The 20,742-nt window shown below is 61.1% G+C and overlaps 1 protein-coding gene across 2 annotated transcripts; it reads right to left on the bottom strand.

Moving 5' to 3' along the window:
* Positions 1-806: 806 nt before the first annotated feature.
* Nwd1 (NACHT and WD repeat domain containing 1) lies at positions 807-20,649 on the bottom strand. Of its 2 annotated transcripts, none has more exons than XM_042670677.1 (18): positions 20,566-20,649; positions 19,810-19,926; positions 17,516-17,813; positions 15,360-16,668; positions 13,590-13,793; positions 12,620-12,779; positions 11,410-11,527; positions 10,547-10,705; positions 9,090-9,287; positions 6,255-6,377; positions 5,815-6,023; positions 5,213-5,485; positions 4,370-4,460; positions 3,624-3,780; positions 3,148-3,296; positions 1,969-2,519; positions 1,252-1,357; positions 807-1,105 (listed from the first exon to the last, which is right to left on the bottom strand). In XM_042670677.1, the coding sequence occupies exons 1-18, from the start codon at positions 20,647-20,649 to the stop codon at positions 807-809; spliced, it is 4,605 nt and encodes a 1,534-aa protein (XP_042526611.1). The 2 variants fall into 2 exon arrangements, with proteins under 2 accessions (XP_042526611.1, XP_042526610.1); XM_042670676.1 differs by having other exon boundaries at positions 3,148-3,424; positions 3,626-3,780.
* Positions 20,650-20,742: the final 93 nt, after the last annotated feature.

The following is a 20,742-nucleotide window of genomic DNA, read 5'->3' as shown; positions in this document are numbered from 1 at the left end:
GTAAAGGTCTGTCTCCAGGGTCTGCGTGGGTGTAGGCCCCATATACAACATCCCCAAAGTCCCAAGGCACCAAAGCTGCCTCAGTGTGACCCTGCCAGACAAGTGGGTTCTTCCCAGAGCTGTGGAGGAGACCAAGGCCAACATTCTCAACAGAAAGCTCTTCTGATTCCCAGAGAAGAGATAACCACAAACTTGTTTTCCCCCCAGGGACTTCTGATCAAGTGGAGACAAGCCAAGAATCCTAAAGTTAAAGGTCACAGCACTTTGAAAACCACTGCTTTGGGGCTGGGAAGGTGGCTCAGTGGTAGAGTGCTTAAAGCCCTGGGTTTGATTCCTCAGCACCACATAAGCAGAAAGTGCCAGAAATGGTGCTGTGGTTCCAGTGGTAGAGTGCTAGCCTTGAACAAAAGAAGCTCAGGAACAGTGCCCAGGCCCTGAGTTCAAGCCCCATGACCCACCCCACCCCCCAAAAAAAAAGATCAGGCTAAGTGCTAAGCCATGGATGCATGGAGAAAAGAAAATGCAGGTATATATGTGATGGAATATTATTCAGCTATTAAAAAGAATGAAATCCTGTCAGGTATAGCACAATGGAAGGAACTAGAAGGCACTTTAAGTAAAAGGAGCCAGACGCAGAAAGACAAAAGACCACAATACCGGCGCCAGTGGCTCACGCCTGTCATCCTAGCTACTCAGGAAGCTGAGATCTGATGATCATGGTTCAAAGCCAACCAGGGCAAGAAAGTCCATGAGACTCTTATCTCCGATAAACTGTTCAGAGAGCTGGAAGTGGAGGGGGGCGCTGGCTACAGCAGCAGGCACACTTGTGAGCGCTTGTTGGGGTTCGTTTCCTTCTCCCGGGCCTCTGAGCCGGGGTCCTGAGCTGATCCCGCACCGGCCACCAGCTCTTCTCTCCTCCTGGTCTTCACCATCCACACAGCCTTCTGGAAGTTCTGCAGGGCATCCTGCGGCGAGGCACTGGCCGCTGGGCACTGGAACCGCACCCGGATGAGCCGGCCCTGCCTGGTGGGAGCCAGGAAACCATTGGCCGTGGGGATGATCCTGTTCACCACGGCGTGGACGAACTGGACTGTCAGCAGAGAGCCTGTGGAGTGATCCGCAGAGGACTCATGAGAAGGCCAGCAGCCGGGCACGGTGGCCCATACCTGTAATCCCTGCTGGAAGCCACCCAGCTGCATCCTCCAAGACCAGCGAGTGAAGAAAGAACACGGAGGAAGACCATGGACTCACCATCCAGTGCTCTCCACACGAGGATTGAGCCGTCCCTCCAGGCTGAGAACAGGTACTTGTCGTCTTGGGAGAAGCACACGCACTGGACACCCCTGATGATGGAGCCCTGTGGAGAACACACCCCAACATCCCGACTGCACCCCCAGAAACACTGGCCAAAGGAGACCCAGGACCCAGAAGTAGATTAAAAATAATAGCACTGTTTTTTCTCTTTTTGTCTTAGACGGGGTCTGGCTCTGTTGATTGGCTAGACTAGAATTCATGATCCTTGCTGGGATTACACTCGGATGCCACCATGCTCAGCTGATTGATTTCCTCTGTCCCCCGGAACGGAGGTGAGTGTATCTCTTACCTTATCTTACATCCTTATTCTGGTATTTAATATGCACCAACTGGGCCTGGTGCCAGCCACTCACACTTGTAATCCCAGCGACTCAGGAGGCTGATAGCTCTTCAGCTATCACAGTTCAAAGCCAGCCTGAGCAGGAAGGTCTGGGAGGCTCTTACCTCCAATCCTGTACCACCAGGAAACCAGAAATGGAACTGCGGCTCCAAGTGGTAGAGCACTAGCCTTGAGCAAAACAGAGCTCAGAGATAGTGCCAGGCCCTGAGTTCAAGCCCTAGAACTGACTGAAAATGAAATCAAGCACCAGCTGCTGGTTTGTCCCCGCGACGTAACCCCGCGTTCTCAGGACTGGGGCGTGGTGGTCCACGCACCATGTAACTCATCTCGAGTTTGCACTGGCAGGTGCCCAAGTCCCACAGACACAGCAAGCCTTCCTCGGAGCCGCTCACCGCCAGCTGCCCCCCGTGGCTGACCTCCACGCACGAGACTCTACTGGCGTGGGCCTCCAGAGGGCACACCTTGGAACTGGCACACTCGTACAGGAAGAGGTCGCCGTGGGTCATGCCATAGGCCACGCGGGAGTCGGCCAGCACGGCCACAGTGGCGATGGTGTCAGGGAGCTGGGTGTAGAAGGTGAACGTGGGGCCATCGACGACCGGGCAGGGGTCCCCGGGCCCGACGCCCAGCACCAGGACCATGTTGTTGTAGGCCACGGCCAGCCGCTCCTCCTCCTTGCTCAGTGCCATGCAGGTGACGGCCTTCCGGGCCTCGGGGGGAGGGATGCACAGGACGTCCTGCGTGGAGTTGAGGGGGAACACCAGCACGGCCCCCGAAACCAGGCCAGCGAATAGGAGCTTGGTTTGCTCGGCCACCTCCAGACACCGGACCTCACTGGACGTGTCCAGCGCGCCGCGCGCCTCGCCTAGCCCCAGAGACAGACGACACGGCTTCGCTGAGCCGCCTGCCCCCGGGACTTGTTCTTTGGGGGTACCCAGGGAGCTGGGGTACAGCACCCCACTCCGGAGGGACACGCCCCAACCCCCCTCTGAGCTTCCGATTGCTTACGGAATTCCTCGTGATTTGGTTTTGAGCCACAGCTCTACTTCCTGCTGCTTTTGTGATTAATTGGAGATGAGAATCCCGGGGCTGGGAAGGTGGCTCCGGGGTGGAGCGCTCGCCTCGCATGCATGAGGCCCTGGGTTCCATTCCTCAGCTCCACAGTCACAGAAACAGCCCGAAGGGGCGCTGTGGCTCAAATGGTCGAGCACCAGCCCTGAGCAAAAGAGCTCAGGGACAGCGCCCCAGGGCCCAAGTTGGAGCCCCACCAACAACAAAAATAATAGTAACGATAGCAGTGATCGTTGAAAGACCCCAGAGTTGTGTGATCCACCCACCCGCGTCCTGTCCCAGCAAGGGACGGTGACCCAGGACCCTGGTGCAGGTCAGGCTGTCCAGATGTTGGATGCGAGCCCCTGTTGGGGCGGACGAGCATTGGGGACGGGTGCCCGCCCCGCATGGAATTCCGACATCCCCGGGCACCGGGTACCCACCCTCCGCCAGGTCCCAGATGGTGACTTGGTTTTTCTCGCCGACTCCGGGAAAGTAGACGTAGCTTCCGTTGTGAGACACGGCCGTGAGCCCCGTGCGGTCCGGGAAGGGGGCGCAGGCCCCGCGCTGGCGGGCCCGGCTGACATCCCAGGCCCTGAAGGTGGAAGACCACCGCGAGGCCCCGACCACCAGCGCCCCCGCCCGGACCAGCGTGCCCAGCGGCGCCCCCACACCATCCAGGAGGCCCAGCAGCGCGCCCTGCTCCGACAGGCTCCACACCTGAGGATGCAGACCAGAGGGGCGGCAGGCACCGTGGCTCACGCCTGTAATCCCAGCTACTCTCCCGCCCCGCTGCTGTCTGGCCCCAGCTCAGCTTTGTGGCTTTTTGTGCCATTGGGCCAAAGAATGTTGAAGAATCTGTTTTTCTTCCAGAGCAGGATGGCGGGGGAGGGGGGATGGAGGTCCTGGATCAACCCTCACCTGAATGAGGGCGTCCCGTGATGCAGTGACAATCAGGTTATTCTTAGGACCGAAAACAGCTGTCTCAACCGCGTCCTCGTGTCGCAGGTCAGTAGCCAGGAATCGCTGGAAACCCTGGGCGTCGGCCAGAAAGATCCGCACAGATTTCCCGAAACCTGCAGCAGCACAGACCCGGTCACACGGCGCGGGACTTCCCACGCCAGGAGAAAGTGAGTTAAAAAACGAACTTAAGAAGTAATTTAAACTTAATGTTAAAAAGTAATTTAAGAAAACACACAAAAATTCTCTTCTTCATGAGGTGAGGGCTTGGGGTGGGGGGGGGGGCGGTGTACAAGTGTGCGAGTGGAAAGGCTCGGAGTTTCCAGGCCAGGCCAGCCAGCCCTGGCTTCCCGGGAATTCAGATCCATCCAGGATGTGAGCTGATCCCACCCAAAACTTCCCGGGAGCCTGGAGGTAAACTGAGGTTTATACAAACTGTAAGCTGTTTACCGTTTAGCTCAGATTCCAAACATGAGCCCAGCCCAGCGGCTCACGCCTGGCATCCCAGCTACTCAGGAGGCTGAGATCTGAGGATCTCAGTTCAAAGCCAGCCCGGGTAGGAAAGTCCGTGAGACTCTGACCTCCCTGCTGTGGACATGACGTCTGTCCTGCAGCTGTGGAGATTTTGGGGGACCCCTAGCTAAGCGAGGAGCCGATAATTTCCCAAAGGCGGGCACCCCAGCACCCAGTACTCCTCCATGTCACCTGCAGCCAGGAGAGATCCGTCTTCCGACACCTCTACCAAGCCCACAGCTTCTGGAAGCTTCTCCAGCAATCTGTCTCCCTTCGAGGAAATCTGGGCAGAGACAAGGCTGGCTGTCAAGTATTTTGCCAGGGCTGAGGGCGAACAGCTCAAATGTTTAATTCCCCACCCCCACCCCCAGCTGCACAAATCTCTTTCCCCCTTCCCTGCCCCCCATGCCTCAGTTTCCCCTGTTAAATGAAAAGTGATACCAAGAAGCTGAATTGTGTGGACAAACGTTTCCCTACCAACATGGAGGCTGTCATCACTGGTTAACATTATTGTCGCTGGGGATATAACCCACCACCACAAAGACAGAGAACATTCTAGAATTCACTATCTGCCTGTGCCAGGAGTGCTGGCATTCCACACGAGATAAAAACAGGCTGGAAGCCAGGCGCCAGTGGCTCATGCCTGTCATCCCAGCTACTCAAGAGGCTGAGATCTGAGGATCGCGGTTCAAAGCCAGCCTGGGCAGGAAAGTCCGTGAGACCCTTATCTCCAATGAACCACCAGAAAACTGGAAATGGCACTGTGGCTCAAGTGGTAGAGTGCTAGTCTTGAGCAAAAGAGCTCAGGGACAGCGCCCAGGCCCTGAGTTCAAACCCCAGCACCGACAAAAAAGAAAAAGAAAAGGCCCAGGTTGGAACAGAAGAAGGAATGTGGTTGGGATGTGGGTCATGGGGTGGAGTTTCTAGAACTCTCCATCCTCTTGATCCCTCCCGAGTCTGGATTACGGGCGTGAGCTACAGCACCTGCTCTGGAGATGGGGTAATACTGACGTCCTGGGTCACAACGCCGCTTACCAGGGAGACAGAGCCGTTGCTAAAGCCAGCGACCACGGTGCCCTGCTTGTGGAGGGGAGCGGCGCACGTGGGGGTCTCTCCCCGGACGCTGCTCAGACGCTGCTTGCCCTGGAGCGCGCCCGAGGCTGCGCTCCACACGCTGACCACGCAGGCCCGGGACACGGTCAGCAGCCGCGTGGGGGCCGCCAGCCAGGCCGCGCACAGCCAGGGGTCCGAGGCCTCGCCCAGGACACGGAACAGCAGCGCCGCCGTCTCCAGCGCCCACGCGCTGATCTAACCAGGAGCCAAGGGGAGATGTCACACACCACTCACTCCTTCCAAATGCCAGTCCCGGGGTTCGAACCCGGGGCCTGGGCGTTGTCTGGAAGGAGCTTGTGTGCTCGGCGCTGGCGCTCTGCCCCTTGAGTCACAGCACCACCTCTGACTTTTGCAGTGGTTCGGTGGAGAGGAGAGTCTCCCTGACTTTCCTGCTCCGGGGCTGGCTTTGAACCTCGGGCCTCCGATCTCAGCCTCCTGAGGAGCTGGGATGACGGGCGCGAGCCTCCGCCTCCGTCTGGGAGCTCTTTGGTCCCCCCTTTCCCGAGGGACCCGGCACCCATTACCTTTGACCCCGACGCCAAGTACAGGACTTGCTTTGCTTCGTCCACGTGGAGGCTCCGGGTCTGGGGCTCGGTGGAGTTTGCTGCGCCTCCGTCCCAGATGCTGAGCTGCTGCTGGCCGGACAGCAGCCCCCACACGCGCAGCGTGCGGTCCGTGGAGGCGGAGACGGCGCGGGCGCCCTGCGCGAACACCCGCACGCACCACACCTCGCCTGCAGCGGGGCACGGTGGGCGCCGGGTGAGGGCCGACCCACCCACGCAGTCCGCTCAGAACCCTGTCCTCCCACGTGGCTGGGGTTACAGGTGTGCGCGCCGGCGCCCGGCTGAGATGTGTTTCGAAGGGCTGTGAGTTTCTGCGGTAGTTCTCGGCTCAGCTCTCTCTCAAATCACTGAATGAGCCAGGAGGGACCCCCGCCCCCCCCCCCCCGCGTCCTGAGCCCCACCTGAGTGTGCGGGGAGGAAGTGGACCGGGCATTCCTCTTCCACGTCCCACATGGCCACCACACCGTCGTGCGTGCCAAGCACCAGCAGCCGCTGCTCCTGGCTCCAAGCCACGGCGGTGATGCCTAGGGCCCCACGGAGACAGATGACTGCCTGGAGTTCAGCGCCGGTGGCGTGAGTTCGAGGCCAGCCACGCGGTGGGCAGCAGCAGGAGGGGGGGTTCCAGCCCGCCTTCTGTGTCTGTACCCATCCTGGGTCTTGAACTCAGGGCCCTGGGCACCGTCCCTCAAGGTGCGTGCTCTACCGCTTGAGCCACAGCTCCACGTCCAGCTTTTTGCTGGTTCATCAGAGAGGAGAGTCGCAGGGACTTTCCTATCCGGCTGGCGTGACCCCCATCCTGACGAGCTTCCAGGCGGGGAGCCACGCCGCTCTGCTCGCGAGCAGACACAGGGCGCTGGGTCCTCAGCACCCCTGGATCCGGCCCAGCCCGCCACGTGAGCCCACCACCGCCAGGCGCGGCCACCATGGTGGCCCCAGTGACAGCCACGGCGGGGGGCACTCGGACCCCAGCCCCCCTCCGCCATGGGTGACTCGGGGTCACGTGCGGTTGTGGGGAAGGGACGAGACTTCTCGCCAAGCCTAGTCTAACAGCCCCTTCCTTCAAATCCCCGGCTGAAGGGAAGGCCTGGCGGGCCTAGGGGTTGCTAGGCACCCGGCCACGGGCATTATGGGATGGCAGCCTGGCACATGCGCAGATCCCTTCAGAAAAATAATTCTGCCAAGTCATGCTCCCTCCCCCCAGCCCCCCCGGCCCCCTCCCCCTCCACAGGCTGACATTTTGTATCGAGGCGCTGGGCTGCAGCACAGCCCCCCAGCCCCCACTGCCGGGGTGTTCTCTCCAAGGCCTGGCCTTCTGTGGATGGGGAGGCCAGGAATCCGGGGCGCCCCCCCACACCCCAGGAACACCTTAGTGCTGCCCACCCCCCCCAAAAGCTGTCCACTGACACCTTTTGGCAGACCCCGAGGAGACAGATGGACACCCTGTATTTTGGGCACATATAACCCCTGCCTGGCACTAGCAAGGTGTGTCTGCGCCGTGCCTCAGTTTCCCCACTCAGGGAGTGGCTGGCTGTAAAGTCAGGGCCACTGCCGACCTGGAGGAGTCAAGGCCTCATGGAGGAGACATGGGGGGCAGGGTAGGACCTCCGTGTTTTTGTTCTCAGGCCTAACATGGGGTCTTGTCACTTTTTTTTCTGAACCCAGAGTGGGGAGAAAGCTTCTCAACAGGGACCTGGCTTAGAGAGCCAGCCCGAGCCCCCCAGGCCGGACACACTGGCTCAGACCAACAAGACACCGGACGTGCAGCAAAGTCCCTAACCTGGCTGGTGGCTCACGCCTGTAATCTCAGCCACTCTCGGGAAGCTGAGATCCGGAGGATCACAGTGGCAAGCCATCCCTGGGGAAGTGCACGAGGCTCTTACATTTCCAATTACCCACCAAAAAGAAAGGAAATGGAGCAGAGCGCCCACCTGCACAAAAACCGCTCTCCGAACAAACCCCAGGCCCTAAGTTCAAGCCCAGGTCCTGCACAAAAAGAAAAGGAAAGAAAGGAAGGAAGAGGGAGGGAGGGAGGGAGGGAGGGAGGGAGGGAGGGAGGAAGGAAGGGCGAAAGGGAGGAAGAGAAGCGGGCAGCCCGTGGCAGAGCTGGCTAGGTAGGGTAAATTGCACAGTTCAATAATAAAGTGGGGAGACTCTGCGTGTGGGCCCCAGAAAAGCAGCTCCCAAAGAGAATTGCCTCACTCCCCCCTGCCCCCCAGAACAGAACGCGGCCTCCACACGCACACCCTGGTTTTTGCATTTTACATCCCCCAGTTCTTTTCTTCTGCTAGTGACCCTGGCGCAAGGCTGGGGAGGGGAGGGACCTGATGGAGGACTGCAGCCACAGCTCTTCTCTGATTGGCTGATTCCTTACACCTCATTTGCATGGGGTGCGCTCTCCTGTGCTGGCCAGCTTGGCTCAGCCCCTCTTCTGCTGAGGTTTGTTTTGGTTTTTGCTTGCTAGGTGGTGGGTGCTGCCCATTCGCTTTTTTGCCCAAAGCTGGCATTCTGCCACTTGAGCCATCTGATTATAGGCAGCGTGAGCCACTGGCACCTGCTCTGTTTAAGCTGTTATTATTATTCTTTTTTTGTGCTGGTCCTGGGGTTGGGCTCAGCTCCTGGGCACCGTCTCTGAGCTTTTGTGCTCAAGGCTAGCGCTTTGTCACTTGAACCCAGCATGATGGGACAAATTCCTATCTGTGGATGTCACCTCTCCCATCTACCAGACAAGAACTGGAGGAGGAGGAGGCTGCAGTGTCTGCTGGACAGCAGGAGCAGGAGTGGGAGGAGCAGAGGCCACAGGCTCCGCCCGTCTCCCTCCCAGCAGCCTGAACCAGCTCAAACCAGCTTGAACCACTCATCAACCTCTGCTTGAGGTCCCACGGCAAAACCAAAGCGCATCGGTTTTACCTTAATACAGTCGCCAAAGGCATTGTTGCCGGGCGCCCGTGGCTCCTGCCTGTCATCCCAGCTACTCGGGAGGCTGAGATCTGAGGATCACAGTTCAAAGCCAGCCTGGGCAGGAAAGGCCGTGAGACTCTGATCTCCCATGAACCACCAAAAAGCCAGCAATGGAGCTGTGGCTCAAATGGTAGAGTGCCAAAGCTCAGGGACAGTGCCCAGGTCCCCTCCCCTGTGCCCATCAGTGGGGCGGAGGGGCAGTATCTGCCCCGGGAGGCAGAGACCAGGACCTTCTCCCAGCACAGCCCGCCGCCCCCATGAGCGTAGGGGCCACTCACCCTTGTGGCACCCAGTGAGGGTGGCCTGCAGGGGGCCTCCAGGGGGCTGCAAGAAGCCGGCCAGGGGCACCAGCACGGGGTGCGGGCATGCGCGGAGCCAGCTCTGGGCCTGCTGGCACAGCTGCCCCACCAGCGCGGGGTGGGACTTGGAGAAGAAAAGGAGGCGCGCCAGGAGCTCCGTGTACAGCGTGCTCTTCTCTAAAGGAAAGGGAACGCTTGTTAGGTGTCACACAAACCCCGTCCCCCAGACCTCCACGGGATCCCTGCATGTCCTGACACCCAGGACCTTGGATTCTCCTCCCTGGCCTCTCTCCCTCCCCGCTGGGGTACACCTGTAATCCCAGCCCTTGGGAGGCTGAGGCAGGAGGATGCCAAGTTGGAGGCCAGAGGAGGTGATATGGTGAGACCCTGACTCCAAACAACAATAACCAAAAGCAAGATCAGCTGGGCGCCTGTCATCCCAGCTACTCAGGAGGCTGAGATCGGAGGCTCCCGGTTCAAAGCCAGCCCGGCAGAAAAGCCCAGGGGACTCTTATCCCCAATAAACTACTCAGAAAAAGCCAGCAGTGGTGCTGTGGCTCAAGCGATGGAGCGCCCGCCTTGAGCAAGAGAAGCTTAGGGACAGTGCCCAGGCCGAGTTCAAATCCCAGGACTGGAAAGAGAGAGAGAGAGACAGAGGAGAGGGGAGTGCGAGCTAGCTGGCACTCGGCTGGAACACCGATTCTTCTAGGATGTTGTGCTTCTCTTTGCCCAGGCTTGGGATATGTTCCGGAAGGTTCTGAGAGCACAGGGCTGTCACCTGGCGCCCTCTGGTGGTAGCCTTTGTCACTACACCTCAGCCATGTCTGGGGTGCTATGGTTTGGGAGTTGGGGTGCTGAGGGGTGATTGTGGGGTGCGGGTGCTGGCTTTAACAAGTTCTCGCCGCCAGCGAGGGGTGATCACATTTCAGCCAACACCGTGGGGTGCCAAGGTCTTGTTCTCTGCCAAGGATCGCAGCTTGAGGTCACCCCAAGCCAACTGTGAGCCAATGCAGCACCCAAAACCAAACCAAACCAAAAACCGATCACACAGCCAGTGCTGGCGGCTCCCGCCTGCCTGGCATCCCGCTACTCAGGAGGCTGCGATCTGAGGATCGCGGTTCAAAGCCAGCCCAGGCCCACGCAGGAAAGTCCGAGAGACTCATCTCCAATTAAATCATCAAAAAAATAAAAGAATTCTTTTTTTTATTAGGAGATCTGAGCCACCAATAAAAGCCTTTAACTGTATTCAATGACTACTCAGTTTTTCCTCCAAATTCAAAATCCATTTTGAGCTCCAAACTCCAGCAGCTGCTGCTGTGAAGAAACCCACTGGCTTGGCAGGGAAAGGGGAGAAGATGCAGTTTGGGAGCTTCTGGAAGTTTCCAGAAGCCAGGGCAGAGGGTGGGCTCCGGGCGGGGCGGGCCGCAGGAGCTCACCGGTGCCTCGGAGCTCCAGCGCGGGGCGGCTCAGCCGCACGGCCTCGCGGATCAGGCCGACCTCGGGGCAGCGGAGGTGCTGCGTGCAGAGGTCGAAGTCATCCAGCAGCGCCTCGGCGCCCCCCGAGAGCGCCCGGCACGCCAGCCAGCTCACGTTCCCTGCGAATGGCGGGGGTGTGGGTCGCGCCCCACGGCTGCAGGGCTGCAGGGGTGGGTGAGCTCCAGGGGTGGAGCGGGGCCTTGTGGGGTACAGAGCGACCCCCTGCACCTGCTCCCCACATGGGAGGAGACACGGCCAGCGGTCTCCAGGAGGGGGGCAGGGTGAGTGGGGGTGGATGGGAGGACAGGTGGTAGATGGGCAGGTGGGTGGGTGGACAGGTGGAGAGGTAAAGGGGTGGATTGATAGATGGATAGAAGAATAAATGTCCAGGTGGGTGGACAGGTAGGTGAATGGATGGACAGGTGGAAAGGTGGGTAGGTGGGTGGGTGGAGAGTTGGGTGTATGGATGGACAGGTGGGTGGACAGGTATGTGGGTGGGCAAGTAGGTGGGTAGATAGACAGGTGGCCTGGTGGATGAACAGGTGGACAGGTATGTGGGTGGACAGGTAGGTGGATGGATGGACAGGTGGGTGGGTGGATGGACAGGTGGACAGGTGTGTGGTGGGTGGACAGGCGGGTGGGTGGACACATAGTCGGGTGGGTGGACGTGTAGATTGCTTGGGTAACCAAGCATCTGTCATGCTGGACGAGGCCCCCGCGGCCCCCCCACATTAGTCGGGATAATCCTGGGGTGCGGTGAGCGTCCCGGGCCCCACCCCCACGTCCACCGCATGCCTCCCGCACCGGGCCCGGCTCGGCCTACCCAGCAGGTCCTGCCGCAGCTCCCGCGTGCGGCCCGCCAGCAGCAGGTGTCGGGGCAGTTCCTGCAGCCGCCGCTCGTTGGCCACGGAGTCCGAGAACCACAGCGGCTGCGGGGCCACCTGCGGGGAGAGGGACGCTGCGGGCCGGCCCCACGGCGGGAGGGGGCGGGCCCCACGGCAGGAGGGGGCGGGCCCCACGGCGGGAGGGGGCGGGCCCCACGGCGGGAGGGGGCGGGGCCCTCGGCGCGGGAGGGGGCGGGCCCCACGGCGGGAGGGGGCGGGCCCCACGGCGGGAGGGGGCGGGGCCCTCGGCGGGAGGGGGCGGGGCCCTCGGCGGGAGGGGGCGGGCCCCACGGCGGGAGGGGGCGGGCCCCACGGCGGGAGGGGGCGGGGCCCTCGGCGCGGGAGGGGGCGGGCCCCACGGCGGGAGGGGGCGGGCCCCACGGCGGGAGGGGGCGGGGCCCTCGGCGGGAGGGGGCGGGGCCCCACGGCGGGAGGGGGCGGGCCCCACGGCGGGAGGGGGCGGGCCCCACGGCGGGAGGGGGCGGGGCCCCACGGCGGGAGGGGGCGGGCCCCACGGCGCGGGAGGGGCCGGGCCCGAGGAGCGCCACGGACCTGGCCTCTGAGGATACGCAGAAAGCACTATAGAGTAACGGCCGTGCCGGGCACTGAGGCGCACAGCACATGGGGGGGCGGCCTACATGGGAGGCCCTCTCTTCAGGATGATGGAGCTGATGGTGGTGGTGATGATGATGATGATGGTAGCATAAGCACAGACCAGGAGTGTGGGCCGGCGTGGCTGGGGTGGTCTCCCCCCCCCACCCAGACCACCAGAGGAGAGACCAAGAGGAATAAACTAGGGCAGGCTGGGCTCAGTGGCTCCTGCCTGTAATCCCAGTTACTTGGGAGGAGGCAGGGAAGGGGGAGGATCGCCACTTGAGGCCGGCCCAGACGAAAAGTTCACAGGACAACCCCATCTCAATCACCAAGGGCGGGCAGGGGAGGTGGGGAGGGCAGGAGTCCCAGAGCTCCCAGCCCCCGTGATTTCCACTCGGAGCAGCGGCCAGGAGTTCCAGGCTCCCTTGAGAGACTGTTAATCCCGTTCCCGTGGGGATGCTGGGGAGGGAGGGAGGGAGGGAGGAAGGGAGGGAGGGAGGGAGGGAAGGAGGGCACACCCCACACCCACTCCCCTGCTGTCCCTGCCGCACACACCTTGCGGTCCAGGCTCAGGGGTACCCCCACAAGCGGCAGGGTGATGAGCTTCTTGGTGCCCTGGCTCCAGGCACCCGAAAAGAAATCGGCCAGGACGCTGTGCCTCTGGGCTCTCTCGGGCCCTGACAGGTAGCGCACGCTCACCACCTCAGCCAGCTGCCTGCAGGGTGGGGTGGGGCACAGGGCCGGCTGTCAGAGGCCGCCAGGTCGATCCTCACAGGTCCCTGCCTGGCACAGTGCTGCCCCCCTGGAGTCCCAGCAACTCAGAAGGGTGAGGTAAGAGGGTTACTTATCTCGGAGTTACAAGCCAATCTGGACCAAGATAGCCAGACACACCCCCATCTTTTAAAAAAGAAAAGCTGGGCGCCAGTGGCTCCCGCCTGTCAGGAGGCTGAGATCTGAGGATTGTGGTTCAAAGCCAGCCCGGGCAGGAAAGTCCGTGAGACTCTTATCTCCAATAAACCACCAGAAAACCGGAAGTGGCGCTGTAGCTCAAGTGATAGAGCGCCAGCCTTGAGCTGAAGAACTCAGGGACAGCGCCCAGGCCCATGACCGACAGAAGAAGAAGAAGAAGAAGAAGAAGAAGAAGAAGAAGAAGAAGAAGAAGAAGAAGAAGAAGAAGAAGAAGAAGAAGAGAAAGAAACAAAACAAGGGCAAGGGCTGGCACTGGCGGCTCACGCCTGTAATCCCAGCCACACAGGAGGCTGAGATTTGAGCATCGCAGTTGGAAGCCAGCTTGGGCAGGAAAGACTCGTGAGACTCTAATCTCCAATAATAATAATAGCAACAGAAAGCCAGACTGGAGCTGTGGCTCGAGGTGTAGAGCCCCTGCATGGCCTGCTGGAGGCCTTAGGCTCACCCCAGCTTCCGGGCCCCCCGAGCCCCACGTTCACTGTGTGCAGGGTGCACACCACGCGGGCATCGCCCCAGGACCCGCTTCCAGGCGAGGTCTGGTTTTCGGGTCTCCTACCTGTGGGCAAGGGTGAGGAGCTGGCCGCCGTCCGCGGGCCTCCGGGCCAGGCAGAGGCCCAGGTCCCTCCGCAGCCGCACCCAGAGCAGGGGCGGGAAGCGCAGCAGCCGGCGGCTGGGTGGCGTCCAGGCCCGGTACGCCTCGCACAGCAGCTCATCGTCCAGGGACAGCACATCCTTCAGTTCCGCCTCCGACAGCCCGAACCTGCGGGGCCGGGAGGCTGGGCCTCGGGCCTGGGGCTCCCAGCGCCCCCAGATCCAGCACCCGGCCAGGGCCAAGGCCAGAGGGGCCCTGGCCCCCCCCTCCCCTCCTCCTCTTCCTCCTGCTTGTCTGCCTGTGTTCCCTGCTGACCCAGGCCACTCCTGCAACCCAGGTTCAACAGAAAATCTGGGGTGCGTTGACCAGGACCAGCTAAAGGTGGGACACCCCAGATTCCTGTGGGGTACAGCATGCCTTCCTTCCCTCACCCTTCTTCTTCTTTTTTTTTTTGTCACATGGGGCCTGAACTCTGGGCCTGGGCGCTGTCCCTCCACTCCTCAGCTCAAGGCTGGCGCTCTACCCCTGAGCCACCTTCCAGCCCTTTACTGACACCTCCCGCTGCCACGCGCTGAGCACTGATGGATACTTCGCCGCAGTCTGGAAATGGCGGCTCTGCCCAGGCCGGGAAGCCACAGCCGTGGACAACCCTCCACCCATGACTGAGACCGTCTGTACATGTGAAATGACTTCCAAGTAAAAACTGGGCTAAAAGAAATCCTTTGGGGCTGGGAAGGCGGCTCAGTGGTAGAGCGCTGGCCTTGCATGCATGAGGCCCTGGGTTCAAGTCCTCGGCAGCACATAAGCAGAAAAAGCTGGAAGTGGCGCTGTGGCTCAAGAGGTAGAGCTCTAGCCTTGAGCTGAAGAGCTGAGGGACAGCGCCCAGGCCCAGAGTTTAGGCCCCACGACTAGCAAAAAAAAAAAAGAAGGAAAGAAACAAATCCTTTGGCTGGGCTCCAGTTGCTCTTGCCTGCCATCCTAGCTACTCAGGAGGCTGAAATCTGAGGATTGAGGTTCAAAGCCAGCCTGGGCAGGAAAGTCCAGGAAATTCTGATCTCCAATGAACCACCAGCAAACCGGAAGTGGTGCTGTGGCTCAAGCAGTAGAGCGCTAGCCTTGAGCTGAGGAGCTGAGGGACAGCGCCCAGGCCCAGAGTTCAAGACCCATGATCAACCAAAAAAAAAAAAAAAAAATCCCTTGGCCTGGGTACCGGTGTGGTAATCTTAGCCACTCAGGAGCCTAAAACCTGAGATCTGAGATCTGGAGGCTCGTGGTTCAGTACTGGGGGCTGTGATTAGGGTGTTACATGGTTCACACATATAAAAACATCACCATAAAACCCTTTTGTACCACTGAAACAGGCTAATAAAAAGGAAAAAAGAAAAAGCAAGCCGGGCCCTGGAGGCTCACGTCTGCAAATCCCGGCGACTCTGGAGTCTCACTTGTGAGGACCACGGTTCAAAGCCAGCACAGGCAGAAAACTCCACGAGACGCCCTGATCTCTAAGCAACCGCCAAAAAGCCAGAAGTAGAGCTGTGGTTCAAGTGGGAGAGCGCCCGCCTTGAGCCAAATCAATAAGCCCAGAGATGGTGGCGCCCAGGCCCTGAGTTCAAGCCCTGGGACCGACACCAGAAAAACAATCATCAGGGACCCCCCCTCCTGCCCCCGCCCCTCCCCCCTCCCGCCCTCCCCTGTCCCTCTCACCCCCTCTCCCGTCCCCCCCCCCAGGCTCACCGGGAGGCGGCGATGTAGCCCAGCACATGGGACACCAGCAGCTGCCCGTGCGCATCCTCCAGGCGCGCGCACAGGTGGTGCGTGGCCTCCTCGGCGGTGCCGGCCAGCGGGGCGGGCACGGTGAAGGAGGCCCAGCGGCGGGCCTCCTCGAAGGCCAGCCTCAGCCGGCCGGGGTGGCCGCAGTCTGGCAGCCAGGCCCAGAGCGCGGCCTGCTGCGCGGGGCTCAGCGCCCTCCCGGCGGCCGCCAGCAGGCCGCGCACCAAGTCCTGCCCGGGGCCGGCGGCCAGCGGCGGCACCTCCACGAAGGCGTCGGCGTCCTGGATCTTGGCCCGCAGCGCGTCCAGCGCGTGCCGTGGCCGCCGCCGGCCCCCGGAGCAGGCGGACAGCACGACGTGGACCCGGGGCGGGCAGCGGGCGGGCAGCCAGGGGAGCGGGTCGCGGCCGGGGCCCAGGCCGTCCAGCGCGTCCACGTCGTCCAGCACCAGCACCAGGGACTCGCAGTCCCGGCGGGCCGCGGCGTGCAGCAGCGCCTGCAGGAACTGCGCCAGGCGGCCGCGGCGGGCCAGCACCGGGCCGGGCGGCGGCGGCAGCCCGAAGGCCAGGCTCAGCTGCAGGGCGAGGGAGCGGGGCAGCGCGCCGGGGTCCACGCTGCTCCCCGACGCCCCCAGCACCCGCAGCGCGGTGACCGCCTTGCGGCCCAGCAGCCCCGGCGCGCCGCCCGCCAGCGCGCACAGCAAGGCGGTCTTCCCCACGCCCGGGGCCCCGAAGAGCACGAGCGGGGGGTGCGGGCGCTGCTCCCCGTCCCGCAGCCGCCGCCCCAGCCGGGCCAGCAGCTCCTGCCGGCCGCACAGGGGCGCCGCGGCCTCGGCGGCCTGGCGCCGCTGGTGCACGCGCAGCTCCTCGAAGAGCCAGGCCTGGTCCCGCGGCGCCCCCCGCGCCCCCAGCCCCGCGCCCCGCTCCCCCAGCCCCGCCAGGATCTGGAGACGGGCGCTGGCCACGAACTGCTCGCCCAGGCCCCGGAGGTAGCGGGCATGGGCCTTGTTCTTGGGGTTCAGCAGGTCCCGGCTCCACGGCAAGGGGTGGGCCTGCATGATTTCGGGGTGCTCCTCCGCCAGGCGTTCCTTGAGGCGCTGCAGGAGGCCCCGGGCCCCCGTGTCCGGGCAGCCGTCGGGCAGGCGGTCCAGCGCCAGGAGCGCGCACTCGTCCAGCAGGTGCTTGTCGAGGTCCCGGATCTCCCGCAGGAACACGGTGACCCCCCGTGCCGCCGCCCCGGGCCGCAGCACCCCAACTTCCAGCTCCCACTCGAGGACTGCAAGAGCCACAGCGGGGAAAGAGTGGACACCACGGCCACTGGCCGGCCCGGGGTGGCCGGAGAGACGCTGGTGTGTGTGAGAGTGAGAGTCCTGGGGCTTGAACTCAGGGCCTGGGCGCTGTCCCTGAGCTTTTTCTGCTCATGGCTGGTGCTCTACCACGTGAGCCACAGTGCCACTTCAGCTTTTTGGTGATTCTCACTGACTTTCCTGTCCAGGCTGGCTTTGAACCGTGATCCTCAGATCTCTGCCTCCTGAGGAGCTAGGATCACAGTGACAGCAATGGGGCCTGGCTCTGACAGCTGGTATTTTCTAGACCCAAGGGCAGGCCTCCTCTCAGGAGGCAGTGTTGTGAAGGCAATGGGGGTGTTATTTTTGGAGGCGCTCTGGGCTCCTCCATTGTTCGCTTGCAGCTCCCAGTGGCTGATCGCACCAGGCCCTAGAGACAGGCTCCAAATCCAAGTCAAAGACAGCAACCATGCCAAAGCCAACCCTTGGCCGGGCTCACGCTGCTGGCTCACACTTGTCATCCTAGCTACTCAGGAGGCTGAGATCTGAGGATTACGGTTCAAAGCCAGCCTGGGCAAGAAAGTCTGTGAGACTCTTAATGCCAATGAACAAGCAAAAACCAGAAGTGGCACTGTGGCCCAAGTGGTAGAACACCAGCCTTGAGCGAAAAAGCTCAGGGACAGCGCCCAGGCCCTGAGTTCAAACCTAAGACACACACACACACACACACACACACACACACACACACCCCTGAAACCCTTTTCCATAGCCGTGGAGCTACACCCACTCGGGCTACCACTCTTCCCCAGTGAGGCCCACGGGCGTCCCCAGCCTCACCTGACCGATGGTAGCGATGCCACTGCTCCTGGCTGAGGAGGCCCAGCCTCCGGGCCTCCAGCGCACCGGCCTGGAGGACAGAGGCCAGCGAGGCCTCCTCGGGCCCCCGGGCCTCGCCCACGTCTGGCTCCTGCAGGACGTAGGTGGGCGGCACTGCGTTCTCGTCCCTCTGGAAGCGGCGAGCCACCAGCTCCAGGTCCCGAGGCCGGGCACGCAGGGAGCCCGCCAGCGCCTCCCACTCCCGCTCCTCGATCAGCCCCGGGACAGGGCAGGGGCCATAGCGGTCACCCAGCAGGGCCTGGGGGGGACATCGGACACATGTGGACACTACACCGCGGGTGAGGCAGCCCGCGCTCCCATCCCAGGGCAGGGGGTAAACCCTGGGAAACCATGACCCGGGCACAGGTAGCTGGGCGTGGCGGCTCCCGCCTGTCAGCTCAGGGACTCAGGAGGCTGAGATCTGAGAATCTTCGTTCAAAGCCAGCCCGGGCAGGAAAGTCCATGAGACTGTTACCTCCAATGAACCACCAGAAAACTGGAGGTGGCGCTGTGGCTCAAGTGGCAGAGCACCCACCTAGAGCTGAAAAGCTGAGGACAGCACCCAGGCCCAGAGTTCAGGCCCCACGACCGACGACAACAACAGATAATAAATAAACAAGGAAGTAAAATAAGTGACTAAATAAAATAAAATAGATTAATAAATTAAGTTCCATCAACAAGACATAAAAAGAGAAAGGAAGCTAAAAAAGCCTGGGGGCCCTGACTCAACTGGAAGAGCACCTGCCTGGCTGCGCAAGGCTGCGGCTCCATGCCAGGCTCCCGGCCACACACACACACACACACACACACACACACACACACACGCACACGCACACGCACTCGTACACACGCACACAGGCACGCACACGCACACCCACACACCCACACACACAGCACTGGCATGTGTGCAGGATCTGAGCAGGGACTATTACAACTCCCCAGGAGCCTCTTGGGGCATGCCCCCCTCCTTCCCCCCCTCCCCATGAGCCTGCCTGGCTGATGGCTGCCTAATGACCTGGTTACTAGGGCGCCAGGCCAGGCGCCCGGGGAGTCATGGGAGATCCCCGGTTGGGAGTGTGGGGAGGAACGGGGGGTGCCTGGCTCAGGAGGGGGGCAGGAAGACGCGGGGGGGGCACCAGTCCTGGGCCTTGGAGAGACTCCAGGGATGGCTGGAGGCACCGCCCCCCCCCGTGTGCGCCCCGCAATCACAGGCAGAGAAAAGCACAAGGCAGCTGGGCCCTGAAACACCAGGCCCTGACGGGCGCAGGCGCACTGCTACTTGAGCCAAACCTCGAACCCTTCCAGCCTCAGTTAAATAGTTTGGATGGGGTCTCGCTGGTTGCTCAGGGTCAGAAGTAAAGCCAGTCCTAGGCCTGGCTTCCTTTGAAAGGGGATCACAGGTCTCCGCCACCGTCTCGGCCTTAGTGATTCAGATGAGGTCTCATTAACTTTTTTGCCCAAGCCTTAAACCAAGATTCTCCCAATTTTTACCTCCTGCGTAGCTGGGATTACCGTGTGTCCCACTGATTGGCTTAAAAAAATGTGGGTGCTGGGAAGGTGGCTCAGTGGTAGAGTGCTAGCCTGCCTTGCCTGCATGAGGCCCTGGGTTTGATTCCTCAGCACCATATAAGCAGAAAAAGTTGGAAGTGGCGCTGTGGCTCAAGTGGTAGAGTGCTCGCCTTGAGCTGAAGAGCTGAGGGACAGCGCCTAGGCCCAGAGTTCAGGCTCCACAACCGACGAAATCAAACAAAACAAACAAAAGTTTCAAAAGCTGTCTTGCCTGGTCTGGCTTTGAACTGTGATCTTCAGATCACAGCCTCCTGAGGAGCCAAGATTATAGTTGTGAGCCACCAACGCCCAGCTTCTTTTGGAAATTCAGCCCAATCTTTCACTGGAAAATTAAATCTAAAACGCTGGAAATAGAACTATGAAGGAAGGGATTTGCAAGCCTGCGTCATGGGCTGGGAATGTGGAAGGGGGCTCAGTGGTAGAGCGCTAGCCTTGAGCAAAGAAGCTCAGAGACAGTGCCCAGGCCCTGAGTTCAAGCCCCCAACCGACAAAAGAGATACAAAAACAAAAAAACAATCTGGACAGCTTGCTATCTGCATCAGCATTCGACTTCTAATGTCTGGGCCCAGCTAGCATGGGAGGGAAGGAAGAGGGCTGTGATGGACTGGTAATGTCTGCCGTGGGCAGGGTAGGGGATGTGTGGGTGGGTAGGGATGGGCCCGCCCTGTGGTGATGGACAGACTCACGACGAAAGTGGGCCCTATGGATGTTTCCTGACACCGGCTGAGTTCCTCCAGGCAGAGTTCAGTCATGGTGTAGTCTGAGACATCTGCTTCCCGAACACCCCACCTCAGATCAACCACCTGGGGGTGAAAAGCACACAGGTTTGGTTGGGGCTGGGGTGACGGGAAGGCTCTGTTTATCATCATCACCACTGACAGCCTGGGACGCTCTCAGCGGTTAGTTCCTGGTTATCCTGTGTGAGGCCTTGAGTTCAAATCCCAGCACTGCCAACCAAACAAAGGAACAAGTAGGAGGTGGAAATCCAGAGGATCTCAGTTTGAGGCCAACCCAGCAGAAGAGTTCACAAGACCCCATAGCAATTGATTCCTCAGCACCACATACACAGAAAAAGCCGGAAGTGAGACACCGGGGCCTGGCTTAGGATTTCTACTTTCATGGCTGCAGGGCGTGGAAGATTCGCAGGGCCCCACTGCAAGAAGCAAATGTAAGTCTCTTGTTTAGAAGACTCAAGAGGTGCCAGGTGCCCGTGGCTCGCGCCTGTCACCCCAGCTACTCAGGAGGCTGAGATCAGGATCACGGTTCAAAACCAGCTCGGGCACGAGACTCTTACTTCCAAGTAACCACCAGATAACCGGAAGTGGCGCTGTGGCTCAAGTGGTAGAGCACCAGCCTTGCGTACAAAAGCTCAGGGACAGTGCCCAGGCCCTGAGTTCGAGTCCCAGGACCAGCACAAAAGGGGGAGGGGAGAAGACACTCACCTCAAAGCCCAGGCCATGCCTCTGGCAGAAGGCTTGCACTTCGGGGTAGGCACTGAGCAGCAAGGCCTCTCTCTCGGTGTCCATGTCTGAAAGGAAAAGCTTGGATGGGGTTACGGGAGGCTCCAGGAGGCTCGGAGCCATGCCAGCAAGCTGCCTCCACCCACCCACCATGCAGGG

Source organism: Dipodomys spectabilis, unplaced genomic scaffold (genome assembly GCF_019054845.1).
Source record: "Dipodomys spectabilis isolate Male_0828 unplaced genomic scaffold, ASM1905484v1 ptg000573l, whole genome shotgun sequence".
NCBI lineage: Eukaryota > Metazoa > Chordata > Mammalia > Rodentia > Heteromyidae > Dipodomys > Dipodomys spectabilis.
Note: the sequence above shows the minus strand (reverse complement) of the source record. Positions and strands in the feature narration are given on the sequence as shown.

Coding starts and splice junctions, on each gene's coding strand:
- Nwd1 (XM_042670676.1), bottom strand. CDS start 20,649: ATGGACACCGAGAGAGAGGCCTTGCTGCTCAGTGCCTACCCCGAAGTG. Junction 6,378..9,089: donor CCTCACTGGGTGCCACAAGG/GTGAGTGGCCCC, acceptor GTGGGGCCCTAG/GCATCACCGCCGTGGCTTGG. Junction 2,520..3,147: donor CATCTGGGACCTGGCGGAGG/GTGGGTACCCGG, acceptor CTCTGGGGCTAG/GCGAGGCGCGCGGCGCGCTG.